Here is an 18,743-nt window from a genome sequence, read left to right as displayed (position 1 = left end):
CCTTCATATTTCTGAAATGTTTTAGTGACCCAGAATGAAGCTTATTTTTTTAATCATGTTTCCATAAAATGTAACCCCAGGGACCTGGTAGAGAGAGACCAGCCAAGGGTCAGGCTGAAACCTTTATCACTTCCAAACACAGGGGCTTATGGTATAAATGACACACTGCAGATAGATTTACTTCTACCATTTTAAATTTATGATGGCTGAAATGAAAGGAAGCAATAGAAAATGCCAGTAATAATCCTCCCCAGTGCTAAAAGACATGAAATGTCTAGTAATTAGGTGGTAACAAAATCTGGACATCCTTATCTTTGCAAATCACACCAGGTTTGTGAAAGCAAGTAGCAGAGTCCTGTTAGGAGTGAGGGAGGCTACTGCGGGGCAGGCAAGATAGCTCTAGAAATAAATCTGCCAACTCCAATCACTTGCCAGATGTGGAGGGCACAACGGGATACGTATAAATGAGCTGTTATTTAATGGGAGATTATGTTGAATTGTCAGCTGCTTGTTCCCCTTTGTAAGTTTGTATCTCCGATAGTATTTCAAATGACATCTTTGTTTTCCACGGTATTAAGTGCTATGTGTAACCAGAGCTCACATCTCTGGACATCTTTATCTGTGTTTTCAAATACATTTTTTAAAGTGCTCATTGCTAACTCAGTAAGATCAGCCAAGGTTTATAGAAGCCCATCAAGAAATAAGTAACAACAGTCTTTGTTTGAATAAAATAATAAACGCAACTAGTAAATTTCCCTTTTTCTAATGGGTCCAATTCATGTATTACAGCAAATCTTAGCACTTAAACTGACCATTGCAAATAACTGTGCTTTTTGCCCTCAGTCTGTTTAATGGCAAGGAGTTGATGTAAAGAGTTAGTTTATGCATTAGGTATTATTGGGTAGTAGTACTTTCTGACCTACTTGAGAACTCTGAGCCTTAAACTATGTTGTAAAACAGAAGTGTTGGTATCTAATTACTTCCATAAACCTTGGCTGGATCTTTTCGCTGGAGTCAAGACCCCCTGTTAGGGGAAAAATAAAGTCCCGTGTTTGCAGAAAATATTATACTAGACTGCTCCGAGGCAAAATATTTATTTGCCTCTCCGGTTCTTCGTTCGTTTCTAGTTACTTCTCTGGATTCAGCACAAATGAATTCTGTTTAAATTAAGCTTTTGGGTACTTTAAGCACATCATATTAAAATCAGAATAATAAGTAGGGTGACTTTCCTTCTGTCTTTATTTCTGTGTTGTTAATTTGATTGTACAGCCCTTATCCTACTGAATTCAATGAGATTGCAGACATAAGTAAGACTGACTCACATAAGCACAGTTACAGGACTGGACTCAAAATGTGCCACTGTGTTTCCGTTATACAGTGTACACAAAGTATTTTATTTATAGATTATTTTTGGTGTCATAAGTGCTTACTTGAGGAATGAATATAGGAAATTCCTCCCAGAATAGTGCTGTTAATTTCAGAAATGTGTTCTATCTAACCAAAAATTATGAGAGCGGAATTTTGTTGTTGAAATTGAAGGGCTAATTCTGCAAGATACAGAACATCCTGGGTTCCTCTTGAGTTCAAATACTGTTGTTGCTTTTCTCTGAGTGTATTATAATTCTGCTCACAGAATGAATATAGAAATTCCAGCTGATCTCTTCATTTCTGGGCATGAGATGCAAAATTAGTAAAGATATTTTAAAACATTTTTCTAGTGTGTACTATAATTATGTTTATCCCTGTTCTCCCCAGCTGATTCTGAAAACTCTGAGTATTAAAAAGAGCTTGCTAAATCCTTTTTATTTTTAGTAGCTCTTCTGAATGAAACATACATCTGTAACTAAATGTATTATTTTCTAATATTAAGATACATCAGTAAATTGCTAAATCAAATTGTAAGAACTGGGGGCAAAAATGCGATATGGAAACTTCCTTTTCTTCATTTAAATGTCTTTAGAACATTCACTACTTTGTTATTAAGAAAAAAAAAAGGAAAGAAACAAACAGCTGGTGTTTAATGACTCTGTCAGACCCAATTAAAAAACATCAACTAGTTACTTTGATTTGTGTTCAGCCATGCCATGGGTATACTTAAAAACATTATACTGTGCCAGAACTCATTTTGGCTTTGTTTACATTTATCTTTTAAACATATAAGACTATTGATGGCAAGTTACCAAGGTTATAACCCCTTTATATTCATCAATTTTTAATCTAAAAAAGAGTCTAAGAGGCAGTGAGACTCATCCACAGTTACTTGCACACTTAAATGAAAGTGTGCAGTATATGAACACTGGATGAAATAATCAGGGGAAGGGAAGAAGGGGAAATGGAAGGATGCTGGTTTTCTCTGCTTCTAATGAAGAGTTATTTTATCCTACATTATTTCCTCCGAGTTGATTGGGCTTTCATGAATCTATGGCAAAGCCTTTTTTTGGATTTAAAGTAAAGTGATTCGTAAGTTGCATACGATGCCTTTAAATCATTAAAACCTTTTTTTAAACTTGTTTTTATTTATCATTTGCTTGTGCTAATTATTCAGTAATTTTACTGCCATACTATATGGGACCGTTACTTGGATCTCGGGCAATTTCTGGTAGCTGCTTTCAACTGCTAAGTAAGCTGTTGTTTTATGTTGGTTCTGGCCAAGTTCTACTCTGTTGTCTACATTTTATGTTGTTCTTAATGAGAGCGAAATTAACTCTGGGGTATGTAAGGCATATTTACTGTTTTTTAGATTTACAGAAATTAAAGACTCCTCTGGAAAACTCGATTTCAGCCTGCTTTCTCCATCTAAGAAGGAGTATTGGGCTATGTTGGCCTACAATCGTTCCAAGCTTTGCAATATACTGTTCTCCAACGAGCTGAACCGACGCCTTTCTCCCCATGGGGTGACGTCTAATTCAGTCCATCCTGGAAATATGATTTACTCCTCCATTCATCGTAACTGGTGGGTGTATACCCTGCTGTTTACCTTGGCTCGACCTTTCACCAAATCCATGGTAAGTGAATGACTTACAGTATTTCACACATCTTCATTTTTCAAATCAGGAGAGTAAAGTTATAAAAATCCAGATGTATGTATCTGCTTTGACCTATTGCCTTTTATAACTACGACCTTGATTTTAATGACAAACATAGTGCCAAAATAGCGGTCTAGAAGAGGATTCTTCAACCATTTTAGATTAACTTTGTCAATCTTCAGTAAAGGTTCCTCGTTAGATGGAGCGCATGGCTTCCTTGTTGGAATATATGATTTTCTCTGTGATTAAGGTAGTTGTACGTCTTAGGTGGGGGATAGTTTAGAGTTACTTCTGTGCTCAGTATACGAAAAACATAAAAAAAAAATGCTTTGGTTTTTAAGTGGAATATGCTTGACTGCATTTTTAATGTAAACAGATGCCCTAGTTAGAAAAGGTACTAGACATTATTAATGGCTGAGAGAAAGTGCTTTCAGTGGTAAAAGCCCCTTCATTCATATTTAAAAAAAAACAACCAAACAAAATAAAAACCCCATAACCCAACAATTTTCTTGATTCTTAAAAAGCACTGAACGCAATGGGTGTTTTCCCTGTGTCTTCATTGGACTGGGACCATGGCATAATGAAAGGCTACGCAGTTCTTTCATAGCCAACGTCATGAGGCTTCATTATATAAGAATTTGCATCATCTTCAGGGCTTGGAGGGGTTACTCTTATCCCAGGTTATTTATAAGTCTTTTTTAGGCAGAGGATGACTCTTATTTCATTGAGAACTGGCTTCCTTTAACCTTATTGACTGTTTCTCATCCTGTGTTCACTGACAAAGAAGGGCATTCCCAGAAGGGCAGCAGGGAGAGGGAGTCTTCCTTGAATGTTTGCAGCTACGAATTGGGGAAATGAAAAGGTTCATACCCCTGCAGAGCTCATCTAGCCATGGCAATTTGTTAACCTAAACCAGGGACCCAAACCAGGCCCCTTTTACAGAAGACTTCACAACTGACAAGAGTGACTGTGGTGTAACGTAACTTACTGTCTCCCTGAGCTGGTAATGCAGACCAAATTGATCGTTTTATTTGAAAAAGAGCAGAGAAGGAATTGTGGAGGCAGAGGGATCCATCCTTAAGTAGCTTAATCTACTGCATAACCTGTAGTAGCTGAGCAAATCAGTGGTGGAATTCGTATGGATAGGTGCAAAAATCCATTTGCTTTATCATTGAGATAATGAAATTAATCTTAATTTATACTGGGTTAATGTAAGCAGAAAACACATCTTACAGTGTTTAAAACTCAGCTTACGTGTCCGAAAATGAACGGCTTCTTGAACAATACTGGATCTTCAGTAAGATCCGTGAAGCAAAAATACAAACACTCTAGTGTGGTGCACTGACAACGTGTCAGTCAGGAGCGACTTCACATCTCTAACCTCTGCTGGCAGTTTGCAGCCTGTACAGATGCAAAACCTATTTACGTCCGTGAGATTGGTAAGTGAGCATTCTGGCACCTTGGGACAAGTAATAATATCTTTCAACAGCGTGTTTTTTGACCAGGGCCTTTAAAACCATGTCTCTGCTGTGTTAGGGATAGTTCGTAAAACAAATTCTTGAAGTTCTCCTGAGAATGGGTAAGTGAATGTTATCAGTGTCCCATGAAAAGGATCCGGTCTGTGGAACTTTTATGAATTGTTAGTTTTATTTGCTCTGACGTATTTTCACAAAGGAACCTTTTGTGTTTGTTGCTCAGATAATCTCATCCTCTAAGGAACAAAATAAAACACTAAAGTTCATTTTGAATTCTTTAAAACAATTGTTAGATTTTTTTATAGTATCTGTTTATTTATGGGTGGTACATAAAAGAGAATACAAAATACAGTACAAAAAATATCAGCACTGAATAACAGTGCACCCTAGTCCAAGCCAAATCACTTCACTAAGTCCTTCATGTTTGTATGTTATTGTGTTGTTGTATGTAACCACTGAGGTTACTGAATTTTATGATGGAGGGTATAGGTTGAGTTTTATAACTCGTATTCTGATATGAATTGTTATGTACCCCTGAATGTTTTGATTGCCAGTAAAACTAGAAAAGTGACCCTTCCTGGCTATGCAAACATGCTGTGCTGAAATTCTCAACATCAGTAGTGTAAGTTTTTCTATTTTAAGATTTGTAGGGAGAAAATGATCTGCTGCTTCTCCTTTTGTAGGGATTTTACTGTCACCAACCTGGAATAGACCTTGTTGAGGTTTCCTCATTATTTCTGTGGCAGCTCACCCCAGAGTCTAGATGAGTGTTTTGGTCAGAATACTGGGCGTGTATCCTAAAGCTTACAGCTGCAGTCCCAAGGGTGTGAACTGTGCGTTCCTGTGTTTTATAAGGATGTCTGCATTGCACAATGCAGCATGATGCAGCAGCATTTAGAGTAGTTGCAACTGAGCTGGGTCCATAACTGGAACTGAGAGTCAAGGTTGTGCAGAGAGAGCTAAGGTTTATCAGTTCAGGCAAGGTGCCATGCAGATATGCCTGGACCAGTTTTGATCTCTGAGGCAGAGGTCCTAATCCTTCTGGAGTCAGTCCGCAGCTCTTTGCTACATTTTGAATTGTAGAGGCTCCTGAAGTCTCTATAGATGCATACACATGTAGGCATATATCCATCATAGAACAGAATCATAGAATGGTTGGAGTTGGAAGGTACCTTAAACTTCATCGAGTTCCAACCCCCCTGCCATGGGCAGGGACACCTCCCACTAGACCAGGTTGTTCAAAGCCCCATCCAACCTGGCCTTGGACACCTCCAGGGATGGGACAGCAACATGTATATACACACACGCAGACTGAAGCTGCACATTCCTGATTCTGACTGGGGCCTTTTCGTATTATTGTAGTAAAAGCTGTTAATAAAAAATAATTACATCTTTAATTTGGATTTCACAAAGATAGACTTACTAGATGTTCTGAGAGTGGTGGATAGCTCAGAAAAACACTCAGAGTTTGAGTACTTTTGGAAATTTAGAGGTTTCCAAAACGTCATGCAAGACAAAATTAAAAAATACATTTGTTTCCCTAATATAATTCTTATATTTTGTCCTGGCTGCAAGTTCCTACTGAGAAATTAGTCTTCACACCTTTCACTTAGTTGTCATCATTTTCTGTGCTACTTATAAAATAATCTCTTTAAAGTTCACTTACTAGAAATCATAATAGTTTAGTAATTCATAGAATCATAGAATGGTTTAGGTTGGAAAAGACCTTGAAGATCATCGAGTTCCAACCCCCCTGCCATAGACAGGGGGTTAGTTTGCTTTGTGTATCAGAAATATATTTTTTAATGTAGTTGCACCTCTTGGATGTTGAATAGCTCCACTTTGGTTGATGAGGATGTAGTATTTTCTTCAGAAATGCATGCTGTTGCGTACTGCAAATTGTCATTTTTGGGAGAGGTCATGCAGCCTCTTGCATGTGGCACTTGGGATAGTCAGCGTGACAGAACTTAGCTTGGGAAACACTGCTGGTAGCTCTTCAGCTTTAGCTGATTCCCTGAAGCACTGAGAAATGGTATTCTAATATCACACTCTTATTTACCTGTTTGCTGTTATTTGCTGCGACTACGGTGACTTAATTTCAGTAATTAGGACACTTTATGAAGTCAGGCTATTTTAAGTTTCTGCTTAAAGAAAAGTTTTGCAGATCACTTTGAATCTGGTTTTCCTAAAAGAAAAAACATACTTAGGTAGGGTTTGTCTGTCTTTCAAGCGTGAGGCTTTTAGAGGCATAAGTTTAGTTGCTTCTGTAAATGGTCATCCCTTGCTGCAAGGAAAAATGCAACTTCACATTTTCCAAACCTGTTTTATGAATAACTACAGCATAAAAACTATGGTGTGTTTGTGCTGTTTATAGTGAAGTCTTCTGTTGAATCACAGAGTTGTCTGGTCAGCTATTGAAGCATAACACAATATTTAAATCACTGATGGTTATAGGTATACAGGAAGTACTTTGTTAAGAAGAGAACTGGAAACTGAAAGACTATCCTTTTTTTCCCACCCACCTCTTTTCAAGATCTAAAATCTACTCCAAGGATTTGCTAGACAGAAATGGAGAACAATGATTTTTTTGTAGAAAGCAATAGTTGCAAATAAATTACCATTTTATTATTGTAGTAACTGTAGCTCTACTAATGTTCAAAGGACCCCTCTTTTACTTACCACTATACAGTTACTCAGTAAATTGGAGAAGCTTATAGTATAATTAAATGTAAATTGAAACAAGTGGCCAGTGTAAATAACAGATTGGAAGAGAAGCTCTGAAAGTAACTGCATAGACCATGCATATGCTTAGCTGGTTTGATCTAAGGCTTTAGGGCTTTACATTCTTGGGCTTTTTTTTTACTTTTTTTCTTTCTTTTTACCTCTCTCTTTTGTGCTCTTTCACTCTCTTTTTCCCCTTCTCTCTTTCTGCCTCTCCTTTTCCCTCTCTTCTTGAAAGCTGTCTCAAGAACAGTTTGACCAAGTTGTTTCTTTTGTTTTAAATTAATGCCAGTCATTTAGAACCTGACTGATTTGTTACTATTTATATACACGACGAAAATCAAATACATTTATTGTGAGTTTTGAGCTTTCACTGAGTACATTATCTAGTGTTACCCCCAGATGATTTTGTGAGTGTACAATGGCATATAAAATTAAAAGCAGAGTGCCATTATCACACGCTTGTGATAGCCTTACATAGAACCAAATATTTTTGTTGGCAGGTAACAGAGCAGAAAGAATATCATGCGTTAAAGTAGCAAGAGCTTAACAGATGTTTCAGTGAACTGAATTTTCAAATCCTTTTACATTAAGAAATGGCTGGAGTTTGTGGAAGTTCTGAGACTATTGGGTTACATTTCCTGTTGCAGCGCAAAGCCAGCCATTGTGCTAGAGTTTTAGCAGATGTGTTACCCCCTTTTAATGGTTGGGAATAAAACATTGGTTCTGTTGCTGAGATATAAATTACAACTAGAAGAGCTCAACCTGTCACCTTTAAACAGCCAGTTAGCTGCAGTAAGACCATTCTGCCCTTAATTTTTCACTGTGTAAGAGACTGATACTTAAACTGCTCTTCGCTTTCTCCCTCCTCCCCCAAAGATAGTAGCTTTTCAGAACTGGATTTTATATTTAAAGGATTTGCTATTGAGGATTATAAGGAATATATAAGGGCCCCAAAGTCTTCTGTGTGTCTTAGTTTTATGTAAAACAATGAATTCTTGTCATTCGGATATTATCCCAGGAGCGTTTTAGGCAGTTGGCGTGTATTGCAGTGCTCATACGGGCAGGAGGAAACCCCTGTGCCTACAACTACTTCACTGGTTTTACTTTTGCCATATGTTGGAAGTGTCTAAATTTAAATTTCTTGTAATAATTTGCACTCACACCTAACATCGACTCAGAAATACTATTCTGGCAAGAAATGAATCTGCATCTATAGGAGTGACTTGCTTCTACCTAATGATCACATCTGTTTGCTTTTGATAGAAGCCCAAAAGAGGCCCTGCAGTCTCATCATCACTTCTCTTTCTCCCCTCTTCTTTGCTAAAGAAGCTGGAATAACCCTTAGAGCTGGGGATAGTATTCCCTCCCTAAGTAAACATTTTTTTCTGTCCAAAGACCTGTGTGGGCTGCGTTGAGTTGATGTTGGCTTCCATTGCTGAATTCACAGTTCAGGCCAAATTCTACCCTCAGCTGTGCATGTTCAACTCCAAGAACAGTCATGGGCAGGGTGGGTATGTGCGTGTTTCAGAGTAGAATTTGGCCTGCATGTCTTCCCTAAGACATTCCTGAACATGCACTGGGGTTTCTTGAAAAGCAGTTCTTTTTGAAAAGAGCCTTGCAGTTCACATTTGATCAAAATGGCAGTTTCTTTTCTCAAATTGAGTTTTGGGCAGGAAGTGAAAGAGGAAGGGAGAGTGAAAGGGAGCTAACTGTCTACTGGATATTAGCAGCTGTTGCAGAGAGTGTATAAATCACATATACAATTCTCCTGTTTTATGGATTAATGCCTAAAGTGTAAATGTTAAAGTGATGCTAAGCAACAGCTCTCTCTTTTAACACACAGGTTTGTGGACCGTACCTCTAATAACATGAAAAGCCAGTTATTTTGTTGAACTCTGATAGAATATGCTTCCTTGCAGAATACTGTTATTTAAAATTGCCTGAATTGGGTAAAAGGAAAGAACGCGTATGGGCAAAAATATTTTGATTGGTTGTAATAGGATGGTAAAGAAATGCCTCCAAAGTAGTTGTTAATCATTTTGGTACAAAAATTCTTCTATGCACTTAGAATTTCTGTGTCCTATCTAGCAATAAAATGTAATATAAGCTAGTTTATTATCAAACTTACTTTTAACTAATACATATTTTAACTTCCTGCTAAAATAAATGTAGCATGAAATATGAGGGCAAATTAAATCTGTCCCGTAAAACCCACGCCACCGGAATGGAAAGTCTTTATGAAAACCTATCCATGTGCCAAAGAGAACAGCTCAGGGTCTCAGCGTGCAGAGCGGTGCTTGGGGGGAGCAGTGGCCATGGAATTTGCTGTGCCCAACATACCCCCATAGCTGTTTGTGGAGCAGCTCTGTTATGTCCTATAGTTTTGTGGGGGAAGTAAGGAATTTCTTCCTCTCCCACTAGATCCTTGCAGAATTTCAGAATGCCCTGCCAAGTATGTGGGCTGCAAGGCAGGGAAACATTTGGTCCATAATGTTTTATATTACATGTAATTAAATTAGATTTTGAAATTAAAAAGCATATTTCCGTATTTTTCAGCCTGAAAAACCCTTCTTGGATTAGAAAGCGATATATACACCTTGTGGAATGTCTGCATACAGGTCTGAATTGCCCACAAACGCTAATCTTCTGTGCAACCTCACATCCAGTCCTGTCTGATACCTTATTGTCTCTTGCCTGAAACCTGAGAAAAATTGGCCTTGTACATGGTTAACAGCACAGAACAGAATGTCTCTTTTGAAACTTGCAGAAAGTCAGTCGTGCATTCAGTTATTTTCATTTCTTGATTCAGATTGTTATACCGTCTAGAAACAGACCTCCTTATTAAATAATGGGGGGTATGAGATTTCTGGGTATAAGCTGCACTACAAATAAAATAATGAGTGCTTAACAAAAGGTTTTAAAAGTAAATACTCTTTATTTTTGCACTCTGGTACGATGCATCCATAATTTATTTATTGTGTGAAAGTCCCCGACTTTCCTACACTGTACCTTTCTTTCTTGTGTTCTTTTGCAGTCCTCCAAAGAAGAGTTCAAGTTTCTGGTTTTTCCTTATTCTTATTCCTTCTCTTTTACTCACCATCACTGGCAGAGCTAAGCTGCAGCTGAAGTACCATGGTGTCTCTGAGGTGTTACGCAGCATTGATCTGCTCAGAATGTATTTGAGAAACCATAAGGAAGGAAATTTCTGTTGTATTACGAGTGTTGAGGTGCTTGGGTGACAGGCAAGATGCTGGAGTCTGACAGAAACAGCTGAACAGGGGATATTTAGGCTTGTTTTTTTGTCCCTTTACCTTTGGTTTTTTTATGTCATTACTATACTCGCTATTAGGAATATGACTCAACCTTCTGATAGTGTTCTTGAGATCTTTCTCATACTGAAACATCATCATTTGTTTTATTTGCTGCAAAAATTGATTATCTACTGCGATAACTGAAAACAAGTAAGGTATTGATTTTCCATGGGCAAAGATGACTAAAATTTAGAACTCTGAGTTTGAAAAGACTGTAAAAAAAGATTTTTTTAGGTGCTTAGGTAGTGAAATTCGGTACTTTCAAAATGCTTGAAATTCTGAAGTTCTCAGGGTTTTTTGATTTTTGCATTTGCATTTATTTTGCATATTGCTGTACAGGTATTTTTTTTTTTCAATGTCAAGTATTACAGAGAGATGTGGAAGTATGATGAAAATGTGAAGTTTGTGGGGAAAAAAGGGTACTTATGGGAGTCTGTATTTTCACAGTGCTCTGTGAAAAAATATTTTCATGTTTTTATTCTGTTTTGCTAGGGAATATAATAACTAATAACAGCACTAGATAATACTCTGGATTTATATCTACAATCTCTTGGCCTCCCTTCCTTCTCCTGACTGATTAGAAATATGCTCTTCTCTCTCAAAAGTGGGTGTATGCTACTTTGCCACATAGGTACAATGTTAAAACTCTGGTTATGCATAGGTTTGTGACACTTCCGGTTTTGTGGTCACACACAAACCCTTTTTCTTTTGTAGTTTACGTAAATCTAGTATTTTTTGACAACTGTTGCGAAGAAAGCAGCAAAGCATTTATCATATAGCTTTGTTAAAAATAATAGATTGGGAAAGAGAACGTGAGGGCAAATACAAATACACAGTGAGGAACCCTTCTGAATGTATTACATACTTGATCTGTATAAGCCAAAAAGTAAATGTGCATGTTCATATTCTTTGTCTTTCTTTATCTAATAACAGTAACTTTTGCTGGGAATAATCTACATTAAAATTTAGTGATTTCCTGTAAAAACAGGCAAGTGAACTTAAATGTCTTGAAGATTGTTTTAAAAACTGAAACAGATTGACTCTACTTTTTTCATGCATTTGGTGCTAATGCAAACATGTGGCTGTTAACCTAGGAAAATGGCAGCTATAGTCTAAACCAGTTTTATGATACGTGCTGGCCTAGGTCTTCATAATGTATCTCCGAACTAACACAGTAATTCTTATCTTTGCTACTGGTCTTCCTTTGCCCACTCTTAAACAGTCTTCAGATTATGCTAGTATATTTTTACAGTAATAATTTTAAGAAGGTCTGGTAAACAGAAGGGATTTTCAGAGAAAATATTCTGTACTTTTTTGCCTAATAAGGTTTTTGATGACTTTGTAGCCTTGTTTGCAGTGAAATTACCGTGCATTGCTAAAGACCGAATGCAGGTGTGCCCCAAAGTCCACCATTGCTTTTTGCTTTGTTGCAGAGCACTCCGGGTGCCCCTCACTTTGCCCCAGAGCCCTCCAGGTGCCCATCCTCGCACCCCAGAGCCCTCCCGGTGTCCCTCGCTGCACCCCAGAGCCCTACTGGTGCCCGTCCCTGTACCCCAGAGCCCTCTGCTTACAGTTGCTGCAGATGAGGTGACTCAACCCTGCCTGTGACCCCACAGTTTCTCATTTGTGTGCCCAGCAAGGTCATTTAGACAGTTTGTTGTAAATAACACAGTAGGACCCAGACCTCCTTAGTTACCAGCTAGCACATAAATCACAAGATTATTCATTTTCTTTAATAACAAGAGAGTAATAGAGATAACATTTTTATGAATGAGATAACTGTAATCAAAAGCAGAGTCAATGTGCTGTAGTTCATTTATAATGATCCAGTGATCTGTTGCCAGCATTCTAGAAAGATAGTTTCAAATATTCACGGTGATAAAACTTGAGTTTTTAGCTAGCAATGAGTTACTAATCACTTTTTTTAAAAGCATAGTCCCTAAAAATTCTTCTTGATTAATGATTTTTAACTTTTTGGACAGACATAGCGACTATGCTGTATAGCTAGCAAGTAAATTAAGCACAAACAGACACAAGTTATACAAGGTGTTTCAATTAAACCAGATATTTTCAGCTATTGAAATTGTGGAGCTATGAGCAATATGAAATGTGAAAAACAAATCCCGTGTGGGTTAGGATCTAAGATGGCAAATCTGTGTTCCACTTCAAACTGTGCCATCTGCCAAAATTTGGAATCTGTGAGACCTTAGTGATGGGGGGGAGGGGAATTATGAACGAATGGCTGTAAGAAGTAATTGTGCTTCATTAGTGTGCTTTTCACTTTCTAAATTTTATTCTCTTAAATCAAGTTTCTTACTGAGTTTGGAGTCCAAAATCTGAATAATTTTTGGCTATGATTTTTTAAAATTGTAAATCTGCTGTCTATTCCTTAAATGAGCTGGAATCAAATTGAAACTCCTCCCGTATCACTGAACTTTGAACTGAGGCCTTCTTGTCCATGTCACTTGATGTGGCAATTAGGCAGTAGTCCATCTTTTATTTCCTTGTAGATCTATCTTCCTTGTCTTTTATATGCACATACATACCTGCCGATACTAAGCCTTCTAGTTAGCTCTTTAGAAAATAGAGCTGCTGATCCACCCATCTAAAGTTCAGCAAAAGCAATGTTTTTGGAAAAAGTTTAGTTTTTATTTCTTTGACATCTAGAAGTTAAAATTCCATGCCCAAATTTAAAATGGTGAATGGTAAAAATAATGAAATTACATAATTGAACATTGTTAGCCTGTGTCATTTTGTGAGCATAACTTACAGAGCAATATAAATTTTGTGGATTCTAGAACATGGTTTATCTTTCCTCACTTTTTTTTGAAGTTGCTATTTATGAATGGACAGATGTTCAGGAAACCCCAAGCTTTTATTGGCCGTACTTAGAATAGATGAAATACCAAATTGTTTAAAAAAAGAATGCAATGTATATTCTATTTTATGGAACTATCATTTAAATACTATTTCTTAATTGGGGGATGCGGTGCTTAGTTACATTAAAGTTTTCCTAGAACTCCTTGGATATCTGAGATGCTTTACCATAACATGGTCTTTTCATTTCTTTCTGTATCATCTTTGAAGAGGTGCCATACCACTTTAAACAGTTCACCAATCAGTTTCATATGATGGATTCTCTTTAATCATTTACATTCAGAGAAAGTCAAATACTCCTTAGGAAGCCAAAGTAATCTAACAGAATGTATAGTGTTTGTGCAGCTGGATATCTTATTTATTTGAAGTTCTCAGGGAAATCTCTTCTGACTTTACAAAAAAAGATGGAAGAGTAAACAGTAAGAGTCTCCAAGTAATCTGAGCTAGAAAGTCCCTTCTTATAGAGCAAAGTCATTAAAAAAGTATATTTGCAAGGTCCAAAAATAATACAGTATATCAAATGCAGAGTACTACATAATGTTTTTTCAGTATTCTCACTAGTTTTACATATACGTGTGTGTGTATGTACCTATCGATCTGTATATATAGAAATGGAAAATATATTTGGGGTTTTAATATATTTAATATTCCTTGATTGGTGAACACAATAAGAATCTGTTTGCCTGAAAAAGTGATTCATCTGTTTGGGTTTTGTGTGTGACATGTCATTCATCATCATGTTGGCATTCCCTGGACATGATAACTGCATAACTGAATGAACATTCCTAAAAACTTCCAGGAAAGCTATTGAAAATGTATGTGTATGTATAGAAAATTCATATTTCTAGGCTTTTGGGAGATACCGCACTGTGATACTACTAGGGTTTCTAGTTCTTGTCAGTTCTTTATTCTGAAGTTTACTGTATATATAGGTATATTGTCTTCTCCTGAGGAAAATGTGAAGGAACTTACTGGGTTGGGTTTGTTGGATTTGGGGGGTTTTTTGGTGTTACGGATATGAGTGTGGTAATTTTCTTTCTTCTGAAGGCAAGACTCAGACTGCAGGATGTTCCTTGGCCAGCTTGGAGCATTGGCTAGATTCCCGTGTGGAGGGAAATAGGTCTGTGGTTGATGAGACTGTATTAGGGAGTGCATTTAGTTTTTCCACTGGATATTCACTAGTATTTTGTAGCTTCCATTGTATATCACTCTCTGGGAGTTATTGGAAAAGCTAGAGTTAGATACTGTTCAAATCCTGAACTTCTTTCTACTGTAGTCCTAATTTTTATACTGCTCATGTGCCTTCTTTCTAGGTAAGAGTGGATGTGTTTCTAAAGAAAGGGAAGAAAGAGGGAATATAAGTTCCAGAAAAATTTAAGAAACCACAAAGTTGTTCTTAATTTTATGTAGGTTTTACTGCCAGTATCAGTATGAGATGATGTGCCCTTCTGCTTCTCCTCTTCCTTTTCTTAACCTACTGTCTTAGTCCTCAGATCTGTGGTTTCTCACCTGTCTCAAAAAAGGAAGAAAGCCCAAATGTATGATAGTATGTTAAATACCTTGAAGGTAATGTCTTGAAGAATTGTTTTAAATGTTAATATGATTCAAGAATTATATTTAAGAACAGAGGAGGAAGATTTGGCAAAAAAAAAAAAAAGAACTTGCTTGAATCCATTTGCCAGTTGACATATTAAAATGGTTCATTGTTTTGTGTGTGTTGTATGGCCTGAGTTTGTATGATTTACTTGTGATAAAGTGGCAGAATGTACTCATTCTCTTCGGGGGAAAGTGAACATAATACTGAATTTATCGTGCTTAGTTCAGTGTAAAAATGCACAGCAAATGATGCAGTACTTATTAGTTTTGCAATAATCTGTATGAGGATTTGTAATCAGAGAATTTTTGAATTTACTTAGCTTTTAAAGTTTCCTTTGAGACTTAGAATGCTTGAGTCATTTGGATTTTCCAGTCTCTTTATTTTGCTGTTTCTAGGAAGTTGTTAGAGTAGTAGCATCAATCCTTTTTTAGCAAGGAGGGTGACAGTAAATATAAATATCATAGTCAAATTCCATCCATTATTTTAGTGACAACATGTTTTTGCAGTTATTAAATATCACTATGGATATAGCACAGTCTTCTGTGCATGCCAAAAAAATCTATAGAAGGTATTTGAGGAATTTTATTAATTGCAAAAACATCACATTGAAATGAGATGAAGAGCAATGTTGGATGATGCATCTTATGTAAAAGTAAAGTCATTTTTGAGACACAGAGGGAATTGTTTGTCTTGAAAAGCAAGATCTACTTGCCCCAAATATGCAGGATTGATTTGCTAGTGCTGTGGATTTCCGTAGCAGAACTGTCTTATGAGTTGACATTTCCAAAAATGGAACATGGAAAACAGACATTTCTCATACATGTGCTGCTTCTGTGGGTGGTACTTTCAACTTTAATGCATTTAAGTTGGATGTTGCTATTAATTCAGAAAAATGTTTAGCAGGCATAGGAGTTGAAACTTACTGTGAGCTTCTTTTTAATGTTTGATTATGCCGTTGCTAGTTTGTTTTGTTTCTAATAGATGACTGTGCAGATACAAATGGCTGGTGAGATGCCTAACTGGTTGTGAAAGTATTTACTCAAGTGTTGAGTACCAAACTTTATATAAAAGGAACAGATCTGAAAATCATTGTGCTGAACTGGCACGTTGTTACTGATTTGTGTTTCAATGCTGTACCCACCATTATGCAAAAAGCATTGAAGAACATTTCAACTTTGCAAGCTAGAGCAGAAGAACGCTTGGAAATAGTAGGATTAAAGTTTTCACTGAATTCAACACTCTTGAATGTAGGTAATTTGTGATATAATGGTTTTTGTCTCCTTTTGGCTTTATGTTTCTAAAGGAAATGTTTTCATATAAAATGTCTTTTTATGGAAACAACATCTGACCTTATTTTTGGTGACAAGGTGAAATTTATCATTATTGCATTACATGTATGCTTATTCAATAGACAATAATGTGGCATATTAAATAACCTTCATCTAAGGCCAATTATGGTCTTCAGAACGCAATTCAGACCATTACTTGTCTTGAAAAATCAAATAGTGTGCATGTATACTCAAGGGCTGCAAAGCTGAACGCACAGCTCAGTGCTTTTCCTGCTGTTAGGAAGGCACAGAAGACTCATCAGAAAACTTTGTCACTGTCCACAGCAAAGATTCCTGTAAATGCAACTTAATTGCTAAACTCTTCCCCTAAAATAATGTTTATAATTGGTAATGAAATGTGGCTGGGCCAAATTATGTGGTCATTCCTTTTCACTGTCATCATCAGAGAAAAACTTTAGGTCTCCTGCTTCCATTCCCTGGTCACTTCTGCTGGCAGATGCATCCATTAATTAATTACATTGTAGTACTCAGAAGCTGGAAAGAAAGGGTTGTCCAGACCTGAAATAGAGACTTAGAGGCCTGGAATGAAGTCGGTCTATTTTTTTTAAACATTATGTCTACTGAAATACTTGTAGTCTGTTATACCTCTGTTTTGAGAGATTTTTGTGAATTCTTCCCAAGCATATATTTTAAAGTCATTCGAATGACTTCCTAACGGCGTAACTGTCAGCACTGAATGTCAAGAGTAAACAAATGAAAGCTTATTCCATATTCTTCATTTGTTGTCAGACACCGTTGGTTTGTTATTTCCATAAAGTTTATTTGTTACGGTAAATGCTGTCAGTGTTACAACCATGCTTTTTCAAACTTCTCTGAATTGATCTGTTGAGGTGAGGTAAATGAATTACCAATTTTCTTTGTTATCCACTAAGATGAATTTACTTTTGAGACTTTCTAGTGGTGTGGATATTTTTTATGTTGTAAAACGAGACTTGGTTGATAACTGTTGTATCAGAAGACAGAGGTGATATGGTCTTCCCTCAGAGACAGTCTGTAAAACTACTGCAGAATATTAATATTTGGACTTTCCAAGGCTGAAAGTGGAGGTCTCTTGAACTGATTTGAAGTCTTTGCTGATTCTCATGCTTTTGACCATGTTCCTGTTAGCTTGTCTACGGTTTCTGTCCAAGACTGTTATTTTGCTCTATGTTAACTGATACCAGCTGAAAATGGCAAAGTCAGTGCTATCTGTGTGCTCCCTGCCCATTTTACCAGGTAATGCTCGGCTAAAGGCTATTTTATCTACTATCTTATATTCATTCAATTACAAATTAAAAAAATGCCTAGCCCTTTTTTTATTGTCTTTCAAAATATTAGACGAGATATTTTAAAACCTTTTATAGGTATTTAAACTAAAACCTTTATGCAAAGCTGTTAGATAATTTTCACAGCCATGACATGCCCAAAGACAACACATGCTGTAGATGAACAAAATATGTGCTGTAGATAACATTTTTGCCTTGTCAATCTAGAAAGTAGTGGCAACAGATCATCCATACATAGGTGAATGTTTGCCTTTCAATATCTTACAGATGGTACCAAACATCGGTGACTTTTCCCCTCTCACCTGCATTTGTATTTTTTTCTGTACCTTCTCAGACCTCAGGCTCAGAGCAGAGTCCTGTTCTACTTTCAGGAAGCCTTTAACTTGGACTCATTTGTTATTGCAGTTTGAAGCATAGCCGCCAACAGACATATGACTGTGAAAAAATAATTGGGTGTGGAAAATACCTCCTGCAATCTCTATGAAGGGACTGTTACACTGACCTGATGTCATCTCCTGCACAGTATATGCCTTAACTTCCACATCAAGCCCTGCCTGAGCTAAAGAAAAATTGGCAGAGAAGCAATGAAGTTTAACTTAAAACTTCACATCAGTATCTATAGCATGTTGGATAAGAGTCCATGTGAATGTGGTTTTCAAAAGGTAAAAATAAAATTTAAAAAAAGTTAAGAGTTATGTTTCACCGTAGCCTTTTTACATATTTGTAACTGTATGTTTTGGCCAAGATAATTTAAAAAAAAAATATATATATATATTGAGGAGTAAATCACAGAGTTTTCTACAAAAAGAGCAAAATTTGAAGATGGTCGCTTGGGTTTTTTTTTCAGATGACTGTTTATGGTCAAAATCCAAATTCTCAGGCAACATGTTCATAAATGCCCACACAGAAGGAAAAATCTTCTGCTTGTGTTCACTGTGTGAAGAGTTAAAACTGTCACAATTTCTGTTTAGATAAAAGAATACTTTTATTTGAGATAATCAAATGTAATAGAAGTAAGTGAAGAATTTGCTGTTTTCAGATCATGACCATTTTTCCTAAACATTTATATTGTTGGGACTTTCTTTTTCAATAGAAAAAGGATATTTTGAATAGTTCCAG

General features: G+C 36.6%; 1 protein-coding gene across 1 annotated transcript in view; it reads left to right on the top strand.

Annotated features, from left to right (window-relative positions):
* Positions 1-18,743, top strand: part of WWOX (WW domain containing oxidoreductase) — a 527,431-nt gene that overhangs the window by 128,499 nt on the left and 380,189 nt on the right. The window contains exon 7 of the mRNA XM_009890387.1: positions 2,741-3,005. Within this exon, the coding sequence (XP_009888689.1) occupies positions 2,741-3,005 (265 nt within the window). The remainder of the gene's footprint in view (positions 1-2,740; positions 3,006-18,743) is intronic.

This window comes from Charadrius vociferus, unplaced genomic scaffold, assembly GCF_000708025.1.
Source record: "Charadrius vociferus isolate BGI_N301 unplaced genomic scaffold, ASM70802v2 scaffold498, whole genome shotgun sequence".
Taxonomy (NCBI): Eukaryota; Metazoa; Chordata; class Aves; order Charadriiformes; family Charadriidae; genus Charadrius; species Charadrius vociferus.
This window is presented reverse-complemented; position numbering and strand designations above follow the sequence as displayed.